Here is an 18885-nt window from a genome sequence, read left to right on the forward strand (position 1 = left end):
TAGAAAATTTCTTACTTTTAAACTGTAATAAGTTGAACATCTTATAGCTTAATTTTACTTCAGTTTTCTTACCTTCTCTGGCCTCTTCGTTTCAGTGTGTTTCTAATTTTTCTTACTGCTTTATAATAACTCACTTTTTAAAAATCCACATTTTTTTGTCATCTGTTATTTTTTCTTCCTAGCTTGTTTTAACTTAAGTCTTTTACAGTATAAAAGCTTAAAATGTGTGTGCATGCTTGCAATCTGCTAATCTTTACCTTTGTGGTTTATGGCCTTGGTGTCATTCTTGGGAATTATTTTTTTAAAAGTCTGTTTTTCCCAAGGTTTGGCATTTAATTTTGTTTATTATAACTAGATTTGACTTTTAACAGAAGGGTATTTTTTTAAGCTTTAAAATAAAACGTGCTATACTTTTATTTATTACATTAGCATTAGCTTTAGAATATTTTTCAGGGTGTCAGAGGGTGAATTGTCAGGAAGAATTTTGTACACCAAAGCATGCATGTGTATGTCTTCTGAACAAGTGAGAAATGAAGCCAATTCCAGTGTGGCTACTATTTGAATCCTTTCAAGGTGCATGTTATTAAAATAGTTTTCATTTAGAAAAGAATGACATCAAATTAGCATAGACTAAATTATCTTATTTAATATCTCATTCATCAAGGACTGCCAAAAATACACCTAGCTTCTCGGTTCTGTGGCCTACAGGACAGGATTGGAGAACCAAATACTTAATTTCAAACCTTTAAAAATACCATTTTTCTCTATTTAAAAGGTCATTTAAAAATTACTTCGGCTTCTTTCCTGTTGTATAATAGTGCATGTAATTAAGATGTAATTTGTGCCTCTGAGAAAGACAGGCTTAGTCTATCATATCCGGTTAGTTTTTTGTTTTTGTTTTTAAATGTTACGGTGGGATTTGACAGCTGCCCAAAGCCCCCACCCCTAAGTTCCCTGTCAGTAGAGTCATTATTGAGTTAGACCACAAAGCAGAGACATAAAACAGATAGTAAACCAGTAGCGCTCTCTGGTACTGATATGGATTGGTTTGGTTTCTATAATTGAATCTTAGCACCTTAAAAGAGTGGGAGTCTCCAGGATAGGTAAATTTCTGAGGAAGAGAACACTAAAGTGTTATTCCCTTGTGATTAGAGTCCTAGAGCACACCAGAACCTAGAGGCCAGTCCAGGAAGGATGGAAGTTTAGAAGGAAGGGGAGAGTAGTTGAAAATTATTTTACTGTTGGTTCTTTTTTTTTTTTTTGGTATCATTAATATATAGTTAAATGAGCAACGTTGTGGTTACTAGATTTCCCCCCATTATCAAGTCCCCACCACAGTCACTGTCCATCAACATAGTAAGATGCTATAGAGTCACTGCTTGTCTTCTCTGTGCTATCTTGCCTTCCCTGTGGCCCCCCCCCACATTATGTGTGCTAATCGTAATGCCCCTTATTCCCCTTCTTCCTCACTTCCCACCCACCCCCACCTCCCACCCCAGTCCCTTTCCCTTTGGCAACTGTTAGTCCATTCTTGGGTTCTGTGAGTCTCTGCTGCTGTTTTGTTCCTTCAGTTTTTGCTTTGTTCTTATGCTCCACAGATGACTGAAATCATTTGATACTTGTCTTTCTCCACCTGGCTTATTTCGCTTTGCTGTTCGCTCTTAACATGGGCTTTGAACTATGTGGGTCTACTTATAGAGAGAGTTTTTTGAATAAATATAGTAGAAAATTATTTTGGAAATTTGCAACAGTTTGAAAAAACATTTCTTTTTTTTTTTCTAGCTGACTTTATTGTGAGAATGTAGTATATCATACATGTAACAGAAAACATGCACTCACTGACTTTATGTTATCTGGTCAACAGTAGGCTATTAGTAGTTTAATTTAGGGAGAGTCAAAAGTTCTATGTGGTTTTTCAGTGGTGTGGAGGTTGGTGGTGACATGGCTAACCCCATGTTGTTCAAGCCAGCTGAGCTGCAGGCAAGATTTTAGGGGGAAAAAAAAATTTCTGGTCTTTTGCAATTGGCAGTACTACTTGTAGCAAGGTTGTATCCCTAATTATTTTGATTATTCTCTAAGCCAGGGAAAAAATTGTGGGGACTTTCCCTAATACATAATTTTAGAAGCACAACATTTCAAGTTTAGGATAATCAATGTTTTACTTAGTATTTGAATTTGACTAAAGGGAATACTGGACTTATGTTAAAGGCTCACTGGGGATAAATTAGGAGAAGAGAGTACACAGAAAAATAAAGTGCCTATTTTTCATTAACATATATACAAAATGCAGTCTTATACATTTTATAAATTTAACCCATTTAATCCCCACAAATCCAATGAAGTGGTGTTTTTCTTATTTGCAAAGAGAACAAAAGCTCGGGAAATGAGTTTACGTTATTTTGTCTAGGCTAACTAACCAACCTAGTAAATAACAGCCATGGGGTTGGAACACCAGTTTCTCTGCCTCTAAAGCTCATTCATATTCTTTTCACAAGAGTATATATTGCCTTCTAAATAACCAAAGTTGATAAGTATATTTTATATTCTATCAGTGTCTTATCAAATGTTGGTAATACTTCAAATGGCATATCTTGGGGATCTCACCTTTAGTTCTCCCAGGTAATATAAAGTCTGTGTAATTTCCTTTACCTTCCATCTTAGCATTGAGAGTAAGCATGAGGTTACGATCCTGGGAGGACTCAATGAATTTGTAGTGAAGTTTTATGGACCACAAGGAAGTAAGTACCCATGTTGGTATGTGTTCTTTTATTACAGACTTTTACTCTACTCCTTAGTAGACAATGAGAATATCAAAGACAGATGGTAGTATGTGTAGTTTCTGAAAAGTAAATTTAATTGAACTCATAACCAGTAAGGAAGTCTTACTCTTACCATAATTGCCTTATATGCTTTTCTCTTTTATATCTGTGTGACAGTATTAAACATGAATTGTAAATACTAGGCTTTGTTATGGATGGTTGGAGGAAATGGTTTTTGTTTTGTTTCTAGGGTTTTATTTTAGGGGTTAGTGCAGTGGGATAGATTGAAATAGGCTATTATTTACCAACTAATTGAGTAGTATTTAGTACTTTAAAGAATCAGGAGAAAATGAATCTTTGCTTATTTTCTAACTTTGGATCTTTTAAAGAAAAGTATATTAATCTGAATGTGGAGTATCTACTAAGAGGTCCCTGGCATTTGAAGGAGTTAATTCACAAGAAAAGAGATTAGGATTTAATGTTTGACTGAGGCTTATTTTCTAATTTGGAGACACAGTTCTAATGTTGAACATTTTTACTTCATTTCAGCACCATATGAAGGCGGAGTATGGAAAGTTAGAGTTGATCTTCCTGATAAATACCCTTTCAAATCTCCATCTATAGGTATGTAACTACCCAGATTTTCTCCTTTGAGAGTGTTGCAGTCAAAAAGAAAAAGGCGGGGGGGGGGGCGGGGGGGGCGTAAATCCTCTATTTGTAGGAAATAATTCCAGAAATGGTTACTTAACTGAAATTTTCCTTATTTAACTTTGGTTAATTAATTAGTAACTTTTTGGAGTACTTTCATTAAATATACTCTTTGCTATTACAGCATGGAGAATATAGCTAGTGATTCTATAACATCTTCCTATATTGACAGATAGTAACTGCACTAGTGAGGGTAAGGATTTAATAATACAGGTAACTGTTGAACCACTGTGTTCTATACTTGAAACCAATATAAGATTGTATTTCAGTGATAGTAAAATTTAAAAAATTACACCTTTTGCATGTTCGTGCCTACCCTCACATGATCATAATGACTATATCATCATTTTTCTATTTTTCAGGGTCAGATTAAACAAATAATTGTAAGGTTCACTGTCCATTCAAGCTATTAGCAGTAAGATAATAAACATACTGTAAATTGCATTTTAAATGCCAGATTGTTGGAATTAATATTCTATAGTGTCTATCCTAATTCTGTCATTTAAAAATTATCTCTATATCCTACTTTGCATTTGTTCACTCCAAGTCTGGGGTACCTAACAATGAAATGACCGTCCTCCATTCTCAACGCTCCAATCTTTATAGCCTATTCTAAACAGCTCAAGAAAGTAAAGTAGAAACCTCAGTGGGACTGTATAAAGAGGTAATTTTTCCTCACCTTATCTTCCTTGTTCCCTAATCAGTGGTATTCATCTGTCACTCTGATTAAGGCACTTAGTGACAATTTATGTATGTTAGCATTGATGCTACAGAGGTATGCTTGATTGAAGGTCAACGCATATAAATATTTCCAGATTGTAGAATGTAGTAATTTAGCTAACAAGCAAGCTTTTAAAAGTTTCATTCTGTAGATGATTTTAGAATATCATAAAATATTGACCCATTTTAAGAAAGCAGAAAATAAAATTGGAATATATTGCACATTCTCTGACAGTCATGCTAAGCCATGGCCAGAATGGCCAGAGTTCAAATATCTTATCTTTGGCACTAATGCCAGGTGTCTTGGAATTTAAACACCAGCAAAAGGGATTTTGAAAACAGGGAGATCAAAAATATTCTGAACTTTGTTTTGATTCTAGGCCTTCACATTTCTGTCTAGGATTAAAGTTGTGGAAAAGTTAGGATAGTCACAGACTAATTCCTGGTCAAATGCAGCAGCTACTTCACATGCTTTAGAGCTTTGTGCTATAAAAATGCTATAGAGCATCTAATTCCTTCTTAGGCTGGGAACTTGGTAGTGCCCACTTTAAGAATAAATTGGTGATTTCCTCTTAAAGTCCCTTAGGTGATTTTCTAAGCTCAATAATCAAGAAAATACTTTACTGAAAATTGAATTGGAAATTTCCCCATTGCTGCAAGGGCCTCTGAATTTTAGAGTCATCAGGCAGTAAAATAGAAAGGAGTTGTTGAGGTAGTGTTAAGACAATCTTAAGTGACTTAATACTTGTGTGGTTGGGGCAACAGCCCCTTCCCAGTTCCAATCCAGGATGGTGGAATGGAGGTTTTTCTCAGTTTGGGAGTGCTTTTCTGTCATGTTGTGGTTCCCCATCTCCGTTAGGGTGTTTCTGTAACAGGCATTTTATTTTAAACTTTGATGTAGGTCAGTGGTATGATCTTCAAACCTTTACAAACAGGCTGTTCAAACCATATAAATTCATTTAAATATGTTTCATAAGTGCTTGGTAAAGACTAAAAGTTGGCATGCTAAATCTAGTTTTGTCAGCCTAGAATTCCTAGTCAGAAAGGAAACAACATAGCCTTTTGAAACCTGTAGTAATGCAATTATATATCCTGTAGAAAGGTAGTTACCTCTCAGATATCCTCTTAACATGTTCTTCCAGGTGATAAAATTGGTGCATCATAACTTTCAAAATAAAAATATCTAAACTTTAGACATTGTTTATTTATTAACTAATAACACAACAGAAGCCTAGAAACTTTCTTAAATTAGTGATGTAATTAGTGAAATTGGTTGGGACAAATGACTAGGCTAATTTAACTTCTTCATAAATTTTCCTTTGCCTTTCTGTGTGCTTTTAGAACTTGGTAATACCTACAAATGTGTACTGTCTTCTCTTAGGGAAGTAGATCTAGTTGAAATATTTGTACAAGCTGTTCTTGTTTCCTCCAAAGGAAGATTGCATAAGAGAGTTTTAATCTGTTGTGTAGGATGACCCATATTTAGGTCGTCAACAATGTAATTACTGTTGGAATGTGCTTTAAACATTTTGAGAGGTAGTAGCTTGCTTAGAATAGACAAGATTTCCTTTTTGAGTTGTATAGATAGTTGTAGAATTTTACAGAAGGGCAAGGAGATAAGATAAATCCAACCTCTGTGCTTTTTTTTTTTTTTTGACAAATGTTTGCTTGTTTTTATTGATGAGATGTATACCCACAATCAAGATGTGGGATAGTTCCATCACCAAAAAAGTTTCTTTTGCCTCTTCCCAGTCAATCCTCTGCCCGACTCCTGACCCCAGGCAACCATTTATCTACCTCCTGTTGTTGGAGACTAGTATTTTGTTGTTGTTGTTGTTGTTTGTTTACAGCTAATTTATTCAAACAGAAAACAGGAACAAAAACACTTCAATGCTATATATACTCTGTTAATGTGGTCAGGCTAATTTTGCCAGGGGAAGAAACTTAACTTTTGAATCTTTGAATGTCCAGACCTTTAATCCGAGTAGTCTATTTCCTTGCCTGTTACACAATTTCTGTTCATAAAAGACAGAACAACAAAGGAGTTTTCCTCTCTTCTCCTTGCTCATCTCTAAGAGAATAGGCTGTCTGCACCCTGAAGGCTGCTCCAGGGCATGGCCACCTTTCTAAATTTTTTTTTTTTTGGTATTATTAATGTACAATTACATGAACAACATTATAGTTACTAGACTCCCCCTATTATCGAGTCCCCACCACATACCCCATTATAGTCACTGTCCATCAGCATAGTAAGATGCTATAGAGTCATTACTTGTCTTCTCTGTGCTATACTGCCTTCCCCGTGTCCACCCCCGTCCCCTCTCCCCCACCCCCGCTACATTTACATTATGTGTGCTAATTGTAATACCCCTTTTTCCCCTTATCCCTCCCTTCCCACCCATCCTCCCCAATTCCTTTCCCCTTTGGTAACTGTTAGTCCATTCTTGGGTTCTGTGAGTCTGCTGCTGTTTTGTTCCTTCAGTTTTTTCTGTGTTCTTATACTCCAGAGATGAGTGAAATCATTTGGTACTTGTCTTTCTCCGCCTGGCTTATTTCACTGAGCATAATACCCTCTAGCTCCATTCATGTTGTTGCAAATGGTAGGATCTGATTTCTTCTTATGACTGAGTAATATTCCATTGTGTATATGTACCACATCTTCTTTATCCATTCATCTACTGATGGACACTTAGGTTGCTTCCATTTCTTGGCTATTGTAAATAGTGCTGTGATAAACATAGAGGTGCATATGTCTTTTTCAAACTGTGCTCCTTCATTCTTAGGGTACATTCCTAGGAGTGGGATTCCTGGGCCAAATGGTATTTCTATTTTGAGCATTTTGAGGAACCTCCATACTGCTCTCCACAATGGTTGAACTAATTTACATTCCCACCAGCAGTGTAGGAGGGTTCCCCTTTCTCACATCCTTGCCAACATTTGTTGTTGTTTGTCTTTTGGATGGTGGCCATCCTAACTGGTGTGAGGTGGTATCTCATTATGGTTTTAATTTGCATTTCTCTGATGATTAGCGATGTGGAACATCTTTTCATCTGTCTGTTGGCCATCTGAATTTATTCTTTGGAGAACTGTTCAGCTCCTCTGCCCATTTTTTAATTGGCTTAGTTGCTTTTTGTTTGTTGAGGTGCATGAGCTCTTTATATAATTTGGATGTCAACCCCTTATCAGTATGTCATCTCTGAATGTATTCTCCCATACTGTAGGATGTCTTTTTGTTCTACTGATGGTGTCCTTTGCTGTACAGAAGCTTTTTAATTTGATATAGTCCCACTTGTTCATTTTTGCCTTTGTTTCCCTTGCCCCGGGAGATAATGTTCATGAAGAAGTTGCTCATGTTTATGTCCAAGAGATTTTTGCCTATGTTTTTTTCTAAGAGTTTTATGGTTTCATGACTTACATTCAAGTTTTTGATCCATTTTGAGTTTACTTTTGTGTATGGGGTTAGGTGATCCAGTTTCATTCTCTTACATGTAGCTGTCCAGTTTTGCCAACACCAGCTGTTGAAGAGGCTGTCATTTCCCCGTTGTATATCCATGGCTCTTTTATCATATATTAATTGACCATATATGCTTGGGTTTATGTCTGGGCTCTCTAGTCTGTTCCATTGGTCTGTGCATCTGTTCTTGTGCCAGTACCAAATTGTCTTGATTACTGTGGCTTTGTAATAGAGCTAGAAGTCAGAAAGCGTAATTCCCCCTGCTTTATTCTTCCTTCTCAGGATTGCTTTGGCTATTTGGGGTCTTTTGTCATTCCATATGAATTTTAGAACTATTTGTTCCAGTTCGTAGAAGAATGCTGTTGGTATTTTGATAGGGATTGCATTGAATCTGTAGATTGCTTTAGCAGGATGGCCATTTTGACAATATTAATTCTTCCTATCCATGAACACAGGATGTGTTTCCGTTTATTGGTATGTTCTTTAATTTCTCTCATGAGTGTCTTGTAGTTTTCAGAGTATAGGTCTTTCACTTCCTTGGTTAGGTTTATTCCTAGGTATATTATTCTTTTGGATGTAATTGTGAATAGAATTATTTTCCTGATTTCTCTTTGTGCTAGTTCATCATTAGTGTATAGGAATGCAACAGATTTCTGTGTACTAATTTTGTATCCCGCGACTTTACTGAATTCAGATATTAGGTCTAGTAGTTTTGGAATGGATTCCTTAGGGTTTTTTATGTACAGTATCATGTTATCTGCAAACATTGACAGTTTGACTTCTTCCTTACCAATCTGGATGCCTTGTATTTCTTTGTGTTGTCTGATTGCCATAACTAGGACCTCCAGAACTATGTTGAATAAAAGTGCGGAGATTGGGCATCCTTGTCTTGTTCCCGATCTTAAAGGAAAAGCTTTCAGCTTCTCACTGTTAAGTATAATGTTGGCTGTGGGTTTGTCATATATGGCCTTTATTATGTTGAGGTACCTGCCCTCTATACCCATTTTGTTGAGTGTTTTTATCATGAATGGATATTGAATTTTGTCAAATGCTTTTTCAGCATCCATGGAGATGATCCTGTCGTTTTTCTCCTTTTTGTTGATGTAGTGGATGATGTTTATGGATTTTTGAATGTTGTGCCATCCTTGCATCCCTGGGATGAATCCCACATGATCATGATGGATGATCTTTTTGATGTATTTTTGAATTTGGTTTGCTAATATTTTGTTGAGTATTTTTGCATCTATTTTCATTAGGGATATTGGTCTGTAATTTTCTTTTTTTTGTGGTGTCTTTGCCTGGTTTTGGTATTAGAGTGATGTTGGCCTCATAGACTGAGTTTGGGAGTATTCCCTCCTCTTCTACTTTTTGGAAATCTTTAAGGAGAATGGATATTAGATTTTCACTAAATGTTTAATAAAATTCAGCAGTGAAACCATCTGGTCCAGGAGTTTTGTTCTTAGGTAGTTTTTTGATTACCAGTTCAATTTCTTTGCTGATAATTGGTCTATTCAGATTTTCTCTTTCTTACTGGGTCAGCCCTGGAAGGTTGTATTTTTCTAGAAAGTTGTCCATTTCTTCTAGGTTATCCAGTTTGTTACCATATAATTTTTCATAGTATTCTCTAATAGTTCTTTGTATTTCTGTGGTGTCCATAATGATTTTTCCTTTCTAATGCTTTTTAAACCTGCCTTTGTAGTATTTAGGCTGGCATTCCCTTTTTCCTAAGCCAAATTTTGAGCTCTTAAGTATAAAGATGTACAGATTTAGATTAGCATCTTTAATGCTTAGGTTTTGGAGTTTTAAAATATGTATGCATACTTTTTTGAGATATGTATGTGTTTTTTAATTGACTAAATGCTCCATATCCTTAGAATTATAAGAAAGTCTCAGGCGAAAAGAAATAAAGGAAAATCAAAATGTCTCATAACCCTGTCCCTCAGTGCTTATCATTATTGACATTCTGATGTATGTACTTCAAAACATTTTCCTGTGCATATCTCAGTATATATTCAATATAATTTGGTATGTTCTTTGGGATATCCACTGAATAAAGTTCAGAGAGTTTTCAGTAGTTACATGATTGCATGAGATGTAACTAAAAACGTCCTTTTAAAAAACAAGTTACATCATTAAATGTGGCTTTTTTGTTTTTCAAAATAGTAATAAAGCCACCTCAAATTCTCATTGGAAGCACAAGGAATATGGACAGACACCTTATGAGGCTATAAACCTACTCTTACAATGCCATCATTGTTCAAACATCTTAAACTCATTTTCTGGAATTTTACATTATCTTTGTCATAAATCATGGCAAATTTTGATGCTTTGAAGCTGGATAAACATTTCTGAAATGGCTAAATGTTATTTAATCCCAGAGAATAAGGTGAATGGAAAAAATGAGTAACATCAATTGGCATGTAAAGTGATATTATGATTATGACTTAAGTTCAAGGGTTATGATTTTCTTGTAAACTGACCCTATGGGTGCTTCAAAGGGAAATTAACAAAAGTTACTGCATCAGTTGTGACATCACTGAAATATTTGCATAGCTTTCCAGAGAGACTGCTTTGAAATAAATCACATTGAATCTTTAAGTTCTGGATTTATTTGGAAGCTCTGGCTTAACTTTTATCTATTTAGAAGCATTCCTAGAATGCTTAGCAGTGCCAGTGGGTATCACCAGCTATGTAGTTAGGAGAATGTGATTGGTCAGTGGACCGTTATCGAGCAAGAGTGGTCTGGTCCTTGTTCTCCTTGACTGTGAGAATGATAATCTGAACCATTGTTTCCTCTTCTAGAAAATGAGATACTGGAATTAAATGATCTCTACATGTTTGATACTGACCACTGTACTAAAAACTCAGGGAATATGTGGCATTCTAGGGGATCATTCAGAAGGCTCTATTAGGCTTTGACTAAATAGAAGATCAACATAAAGGAGAGGTGTGAGTCAGCACCTCAATTGAGGAAGAGAGTGTGTGGAAGAGATAGGCTTTTACCAGAAAGGTTGTGTTTCCTGTGTTGAGAATATAGTCTTTACAAAGCTTCAGATGTGAAGGTACACAAAAGGACTTTAGAAATACTCTTTCAAAACCCCAAGTAATCCCCAGTCCATTTTGTTTTGTGCAAAGAAGTTGCTACAGAGACTGCCATATTCCATACTTCTCCACATTCAGTTTTCAAGTCATTACACATGTGCTCATCTATTAAGAGAAAGCTTTTGCCAAAGAAAACAGACTTCTACAGTTGCTCTGCACATGAAATAAAGATGATGATCACGTACATAAAGAGGGTAATATAGAGCAGTTTTTTATAAAAATAAGAACCAAACAAAAACAAGAAATAACCCATATTTTTCACCAGCTTCCTTTATTTTTTCCTTTCAATTTTATGTGTGCATGTAAGTGTACACAGTTGTAAGATGCTGTTTTGCTGTCTTTCTGCTTAGGTTTAGTTTTCTCTATCCTGGGTACTACCTGTACACTTTTACACACACACCTATTCTTCCCTCCTTTCCTTTTTCCTGGGCTATTACTTGAAGCAAGTCTTGTCTACTTCCCTTTTCCATCTGACTCTTCCACTTGTGTTCCCCTTCACTCCATTTTCTCTTCATATGACCCAAGAAAGGCCCCTGCTCATAGCTCATAATATTAACAGTAATATTTTTGATAAACCTAAGCCAAGGGAGAAAGAAGAATGTCTCTTAATAAAATACAGGCATATATATTAGAGACTTCGAGTTTCTATAGGTCTTGAAAGTACCTTGAAGTCCACCTTGCAGGACCTCCACCAGATCACACCTACTGAAACACTAGCACTCAACAGAAAATTAAGTTGTCAAGGAACTGCATCTACTAATTTAAAAGAGAACTATAGAATATTTTAGAATCTTCTGTAAATAACTTTAAGACCAACATGGGAACTCTGTTGCCGTTTATACTTTCTAAAAATAGAAAACTATGTTGTAGGATCCAGCTAACAAGTCTAGGAACTACTTTTTTAAATACTATCCATATTAACAATGAGGAGGAGAACCCTCTCCTAGGAGCAAGCTGTATGTATTGTTTGTCTGCATTGCAATTTGAAGATACCAAAGCTGAGTGCTTAAGAGGACTAGTTTGTTGACAACAGGATCCTGGACAGACTGCTAAATTATTTGCTGAATGTTGATAGCATAGCCAGGGGGAAAAAAAACAAGCTCATCCACAATGGGATTTGATATCAGTAAGCATATAGCAAGAGCTAGCAAAACTCATTTGAATAAATAGAGACAAAATGAAAAAGTTATGAGCAGTAACAATAGTTAGAATACTATCTTGAGCTATATATACCAGTGGTCTTTACAGTAACGTCAGGCTATTATCTTAAATAGGATTACTTAGATTATCCTGTTGCAAGGGAAACTAGACTAGATGACCTGTTAGATACCTTCTAAATTTCCCAATCTGCCATAGATTCTTAATTACAGATACTCTAATAATCAGTGTACCATATTCTTTTTAGTTGTACCAGTGATGAAGGAAAGTGATTTGACCTCTTTGATTGTCAGAGTAGCAGGCTGTTACGGCATTATAAATTTATTTCACTATGTCCAGGAAAGACCTTACAGTATTTTGGGAGTGGAGTTTTATAATATGGTCTGGTTATATTAACTGTAGAGTTTAGAGTGTTTATCATTTTATTACTTTGTGTCTTCCTAGATGGAAACATTGTACAATTTACCCCCTCAGGAACTACTACTCCCAGTAACTTCAGTGAGGCCTTTGTAGTTAGGGGTAGACCAGGATTTGCAGTAGAGTGTGTCATTCATGATAGGTTTTGGGTTAGTTATTTAACAAAGGCCTCCTTGGACCATTGTATTTCCACAAATAGAATGAATTCTCAGACTGAAGAAGGAAAATTCCATTAAGATCACCTATATACTTCTCTATTTTCATGACCTTGGTTTTGAATTTGGTTCCTGTCTCAAATAGTTACATAATTGCTACTGTGTAGTGATCTCTATCTTATGAATTCCTGTAGAGAGAAACAAGGTTCGAATAGGAATGTTTTGTAATATTTTAGATAACACTTTGAGAATGTAAGTTATTGTTTAAAGCTCTCTTTTTTTATTGGTGTTCTGAAAATGAAGTTTTTCAGGATGGATCTTTTTTAAAGATGATGTTTGGCCATGGAGGCAGAACTTATGTCTCAGAAAATGGATACATCTTATATAATTTCTTCTAATCAGCTCTACACATTATTCAAATACAGACTATGTACAGGTTGTTATTCAAGGTGCTTAAGGATACAGAAGTGAACAAATACCTCCTGTGACCCTTACATTCTTTGAGGGGCAGAAGATAAAGCAAAACTTAAAATGTCTTCATAGCTTCAGCTTTTGCAGAGAAATGATGTGATGGAATTGATACAATAGCTGCCTTAGATTAGGTGTTCAGGAAGGGCATCTCTGACAAATTTAAGCTGAGATTTAAGTGAAAAGGAAAAAAAAAAAAAGTGCCAGCCCTGATGCTCCAAGATCACGAATGAGAGCATTCCAGGCAGAAGAAATTGTGAGGACAAAAGCCGCAAGGTGGATAGGCCCTTAGCAAGCTCAAGGGAGAGAAACGTGAAGAGTGAGATGTAGAGAGCAAGGGCCAGGTTATTTTTAAGGTCATGAGAAAATCATTGCAAAGTTTTAAGCAGGTTTTAATGATCACTCTACTGTTCTGAGGAAAAAATATAGATAACGGTGGTTTGGATCAGGGTGTGAAGGCTGAGAAACTCTGGTGTAGGCATCCATTGCTTTGAAGTAATTTGGCTTTAATTAAGGAAAGCATACCAATGTGGTAAATCCTAAAGGAAGACAAAAGGAAGGTTTTGTTTTTTTATTTCTTAAATGGGAGGTTCTGAAGGATGTTTATATGCTCATTGTAGGAAGTTGTCTAATAGGGGAGAAGGTTTGGTGATGCTAGATGTCAGGAGGAAAGTTGAAGGAACAGTGCTTTTGAGACAGAGGAAGGGACAAGATGAGAACACAAATAGAGGACTGGTGTTTGAGAAGATGGAACATCTGGATGAGTTACTGAGGCAGGAGAAAAGCGCATGTGTGCAGGGAAGATTTTGTTGGGGAAAAGGAGGGTCCTGCCAACTGGCTCCCATTTTCTCAAAGAATATGGGCAGAGCTATTAAGTCTGTGTGAGAAATGGAGGAACAAAGGGAATGGGAGATGTGCAGAATAATGATAAATGTGCCATTGAGTAATGGGAGAGCTAGCTGCCAGAGAATGGAGAGAGGGAAATTGACAAAAGATACAGAGCATACTTCTTAAAGTTGAGATATTTGTTTACTTGTTTCTTCCTGGCAGCCCAGTAGATACAGACTCCATGAAGGCAGGCAGTCCCTAGGTCTGTTTTCCTAAAAACCCTTCTGCCCAGCTCAGGGCTCTGATTCGTTGCCTGTTTTGAGGAAGCATACTGAGTGAGTGCATGTCTTCCTAGTGTTACCCTCAAGTCCAGATGTACAGGATGTGAATGATTGGTTTCCTGCAGTTGAGGATGGGCATTTTGGAAGGGAAGGGCAAGGGATTCACAGAAAATTACTAGAGAGGGATGATGGTGATGGCTCTTAAATCTTAAGTAAGGAGAGGGTAAGGATAGGAAGGCTGGTAGGAAGGAAGGAAAAGGCCCAATGGATTAGAATTCACAGGTAAAAGAATTGTTCTTGGGAGGGAAGCTCTTTGACAAGGATGGGAGTTTGCTAGGAGAGAGAATGTCTGAACTTGTTACTGTGGAGGTGAAGCTGTTTGTAGAGACAATGAAGTTCAAGGTATGTCCTAGGAATGGGAATAAAATGGAATCGAGGAGTGATCACCAAGTAGAAGCTTATGGGAATGGGAGGCCAGGGTTTTAACTGTGTGGTCTGTATGGGTGATCATGTTGCTAAAAATGACAGCAGTTGAGGGAGAGAGCCTACTGGAGGCCATGTGCTGAAGTTCTCAGCAACAGAAGCCAGTATCAACATTGGCCCTATTAATGAAAAACCTGTTAGTGGTCTATAATATCTAAATTACTCAGTCATCTTGCTATTAGCCAGAGTAAAAATAGTAGCTTCACCTCCCCCTCACCCAGGCCTCCTCTAAGGGTAGCCTTGCCTTTGTATATGGCTTGCATCTATCAGAAAGTCTGTCCATTTCCTTCTTGAAGCTGGCTTATGTTAGTTTAATTCTATATTTGGCAATTCATTATTATATAATCTTTCCATTTGCTATTTAAAAGTTCCATGTAACTTGCTGTTTGGTTAGTTTTTATTTGATCATAGTAGGTGACCTTTTGAGCTGGTTATTTATTCCAACAGTTTTCAGCATTAAATCCATTCCCTCCCCTTTAGGATTACTATCATAATGAAAACATGTATTCTTGGCTTTTTTTTCTTTAGTTAAACTGAAATTATTTTAAAAACAAATACTAGTAATGCCCTAGTTCCCTTTGAAAAGCTTATTCACACCATCTAAGATTTGTTCATATTCTTTTGTTGGTGAAAACTGTATTGCCAGAAGGGACTTGAGAGATTATATCATCCAGTTGCCTCATTTTAAGGATAGTAAATTGAGGCTCAAGAAGGCAGAGATATAATTACTACTAACTAGTTGGAGAGTCTGCCTTCTGGTTTCCACTCTAATGTCTTTTTTCCTCTATACTAAATGCAATCAGAACGGTCTCCTTAATGATAACACTTAGAGTCACTCGTACTTTCCATTTCCAGGGTGATGGGGTTTATGGAAACCAAATACTCCATAATCAAAATACCCTCTAATGCTCTTGACAACTCCTGAAGGATTAAGAGATGGATATGTAGGAGCAGGTATTTTCATTTTTCACATGAGGAAAGTGAGATGAAATTCCTTGCGTGAGCTCATGAAGCTGATAGTGACATTATTGAGGCCTTACTATACTGTTACTGGTCAGATGTTGAACACACATTGACGTTTAATTTTCATGACAGTCCTGTGATGTGCAGATACCATTATTCAACCTAGCTTTATGAATAAGGTAACAGAAAAGCAAAGAGATACAGTAACTGTCAACTTGCCCAAGGCTCCCAGGGTGGAACATAGGCAGTGTGACTGGAGCCTGATCTTTGACCATGACTTTGTTTACTAAGAATGGCAGAGACTTGAAATTGTGACAATTTCAAGTCCAGTGTGCTCTACTGCCTGTGACCAAGAAAATAAATACTGCCTGCTGCAGTGTGGTTATATGAATGACCAGGAGAGTGAAAGATGTACTATGGAGACAGGAAAGAAATGACAATCTTCCAAACATTAAACTACAGAAGAGTAGATTTAAGGTTGCAGGCTTTGGTAATTGGCTAGGTTGGTAGAAGGGTTATGCTATTGAAGGGTAACACTTCACCTTTTCTTAGTTATAAATGAGCTTTTATTATCCAGCCAGCCCATTCCTCAGATTCCATATTATCAGAGAGAAAGGAAGAAACAGAAAAGAGGACCCCTTGTTGAGTTTAGATCTCTTGAACACACACAGGATCAGTTCAGAAGTTCCCATGACACAGGGCATTGAGAGTGAGCTCCTTGCTTGTTCCTCACCTGGGAAGAGACCTGCCCGGGTCCATCTCTCCTGAGTAGGAAAGGCTCAGCTCTCTGAAGAGACTTCTGCCCAGGTGCAGGCTGTCACGGGCTGGGCTTGGCTGACTGGGGTAAGATGAAAATCTATCCAACTGTGCACCAGTTCACAAAGCTGGCAGCATCCCCACCCATTTTTTTAGCTGAAACACCCCAACTCTGGTCACCTCCTGCATGCTAGGAATAGAGGTCCAAGTTACTTTCCCTAAAAAAATGTATGGCCTGAGATACTCCTAAGGGAGATAAGGTTCAATTTTTGATAAATAAAGTTTAAACAATTATATCTACTTAAAAAAAATAGAATTATCAGTTCGATTCTGAATGGCCTACTTGATGTGGCCATTTGTCCTGAAGATAGAATATTGGAATAATTTGATATATTCACTAAACTGTTTTCTCACAGGAATCCATAAGCTTAGAATTAAATTGCGTCAGCCACAGCTGCCTCAGCCTTGTGCAGTAGAGGTGGTTTTATCCCTGGGATAGAGCTATGGTTTTTGCCTTGGGCGCTTTTCACCTGTTTGCCTTAGCATAGATTTACTCTGTTTCATGAATCACTTGTTTAACTTATAATTTCTCCAAGATTATTCTGAAGGACATTTTTGGGTACATGCCTAGCCCTAGGGATTTCATTCTGTCCATAAATTTGATCATTAAAAATATCCTCACAAATGAAGGAAACAAAAGTAGAAAATATGGTAGATTTGCCTCTTTTGTTCACATATTGACCCACTGTATAAAGTTACTAAAAAATGTGTACAGCTTTGTACAGATCCCCTAGCGGGATTGGACACAGGAATAGGCTGACATAGAAACCAGTTTTCAGCATGACTCGGCATCACATTACTTTCTCTGCCTATTAGCCCATGGGTTAAGAGATTTGTCATTCTAGAGATGTTGAGTATTCGAACATGCAAAAACATGGCATATTTTTCTATTTTAATCTGTACTTTTATTTTTTAAATAATGTAGTTTTGTATCAGCTAAGTATGATTTAGATTCTTCCTCCAGAATTATAAATCACCTAATTTCCTTCTGTGAAAAGATAGGGGACAGAGATGGTGAGCTTTTTAGCTAAACGTTTGTTCCTGTTATCTCCCTTTTTACAAGTGTTTGAGCCTTGCTAGAGAATGCTCATCCAAAAGATTTAAACAAGAATTTTAAAGTTTGTCTGGTCAAATCACTGAAACATATCATTAGAAAATGTAGTGAATAAGTCTTAAATCATATAGATTAAAAATGACTTGCTTCCACTTAATCATGTTTTCATTAAAGCAATTTTCAAAATGTTTTCTTAAAATATCTTCAAAATAGTTCCTGGTTGAATGGAAACAAGCGTTGGGAAAATTCTCCTGTTGCAGACATGTTCATTAGTGTGGTGATAGCATTGCCAAAAGGAAGGAAAACATGCCAGGGCAAACACACTCAGTCCTGAGAACTTTCCTTCTGTGAATTCCTAGCCTGTTCTTTCTCAGTTTCCTCCCCTCCTCTTCCAGAAGTTCCTTTGTTGCCATCATTATCCAGAATGTAAGTGGCTGTGCCAGAAATGCTGCCCACAGCTAGTACCAGAACAAATGTAAAGAAGATACATATGCTCCTTTCTGTTTATTTGCTGTGGGTATTTTTCTAACAGCTGAAAAAGCCTGGTATAGTAAGAGATTATTGTAGTCTGGAAGTTGTTTTTGTGGTAGAATTAGTCTAGCTGTGCTTATTCCTCAAAGCAAGGTTATAAACTCTTGTTTCTGCCTACTTTGAAATAGTCAGCAGATTTTGTGTCTCTTTTTAGTATTTTAGTATGTTGGTAGTTTTTATGCTCCAGAATATTTCTGTACCTAAAAATGTGCCTTATAAAATTAATTTCCTTGGTGGACATAACCATTGGACATTGCCCCTTAAATCTTCTGTTCTCAGCACTCTGGCCATTGTTATTAAATCATAGATTTTTTGAGCTGATAGTCTCTTTATAAACAGAGTAAGAAAGGAGGTTTTGAAGATGATAAGAGTCCAGCCTTTTCTTTTTGCAGGTAAAGAAACAGACCCACAGAAGTGAGGTGACCTGCCCTGAGCCTTCAGTTAATAGCAGAGTTGGGAACTAGACCCCAACTCCCTGTTAGTGCCTCTCTCTTTCCAGTCTGAGTCTGCTGTCATTGCAGAACTCAGATGGTGTTTAATACTTAGCAAGGGCACTGGGGACTGGGCTCCAACCCATTTATTACTAAAGAATATGTTTACTAAGTCCATTTTGGCTCACTCTATTATGTGCTCTTGGACTCAACCAAGCCAGAATCTAGATGGAGTTGAAAACAGTGTGGAAACTATATTGATTCCAAATATAACCTCCAAGCTTCCTATGAGGAGGGAGGCACCTTAATCTTTCAGAGACAGTTTTACTGTTTCACTCTACCTGTGTTTCCTTGATTAACACCTTTGAGGATTCCCTGTGGCATCAGATTGCTGAAGCTCCTTTCTTACTGTACGAGAGACAACAGCCTGTCCCCAGCACTGAGGAGCTGAGACCTGATTCAGCCATTCACAGTAAGCCTTTTTTAGGAGAGGAGACTTAAAAAAAAAAAAAAATTTTAGGGATTTGTATATGTCAACCTTTGTAGTACTTGTCTCC

The 18885-nt window shown here is 36.9% G+C and overlaps 1 protein-coding gene across 2 annotated transcripts in view; it reads left to right on the plus strand.

Moving 5' to 3' along the window:
- The window catches only part of UBE2H (ubiquitin conjugating enzyme E2 H), a 92888-nt gene that overhangs the window by 50705 nt on the left and 23298 nt on the right, over nt 1–18885 (plus strand). For both annotated transcript variants that reach the window (XM_073238469.1, XM_073238468.1), the window contains exons 2-3: nt 2662–2738; nt 3309–3383. In XM_073238469.1, the coding sequence (XP_073094570.1) occupies nt 2662–2738; nt 3309–3383 (152 nt within the window). The remainder of the gene's footprint in view (nt 1–2661; nt 2739–3308; nt 3384–18885) is intronic.

Source organism: Manis javanica, chromosome 6, assembly GCF_040802235.1.
Source record: "Manis javanica isolate MJ-LG chromosome 6, MJ_LKY, whole genome shotgun sequence".
Taxonomy (NCBI): domain Eukaryota; kingdom Metazoa; phylum Chordata; class Mammalia; order Pholidota; family Manidae; genus Manis; species Manis javanica.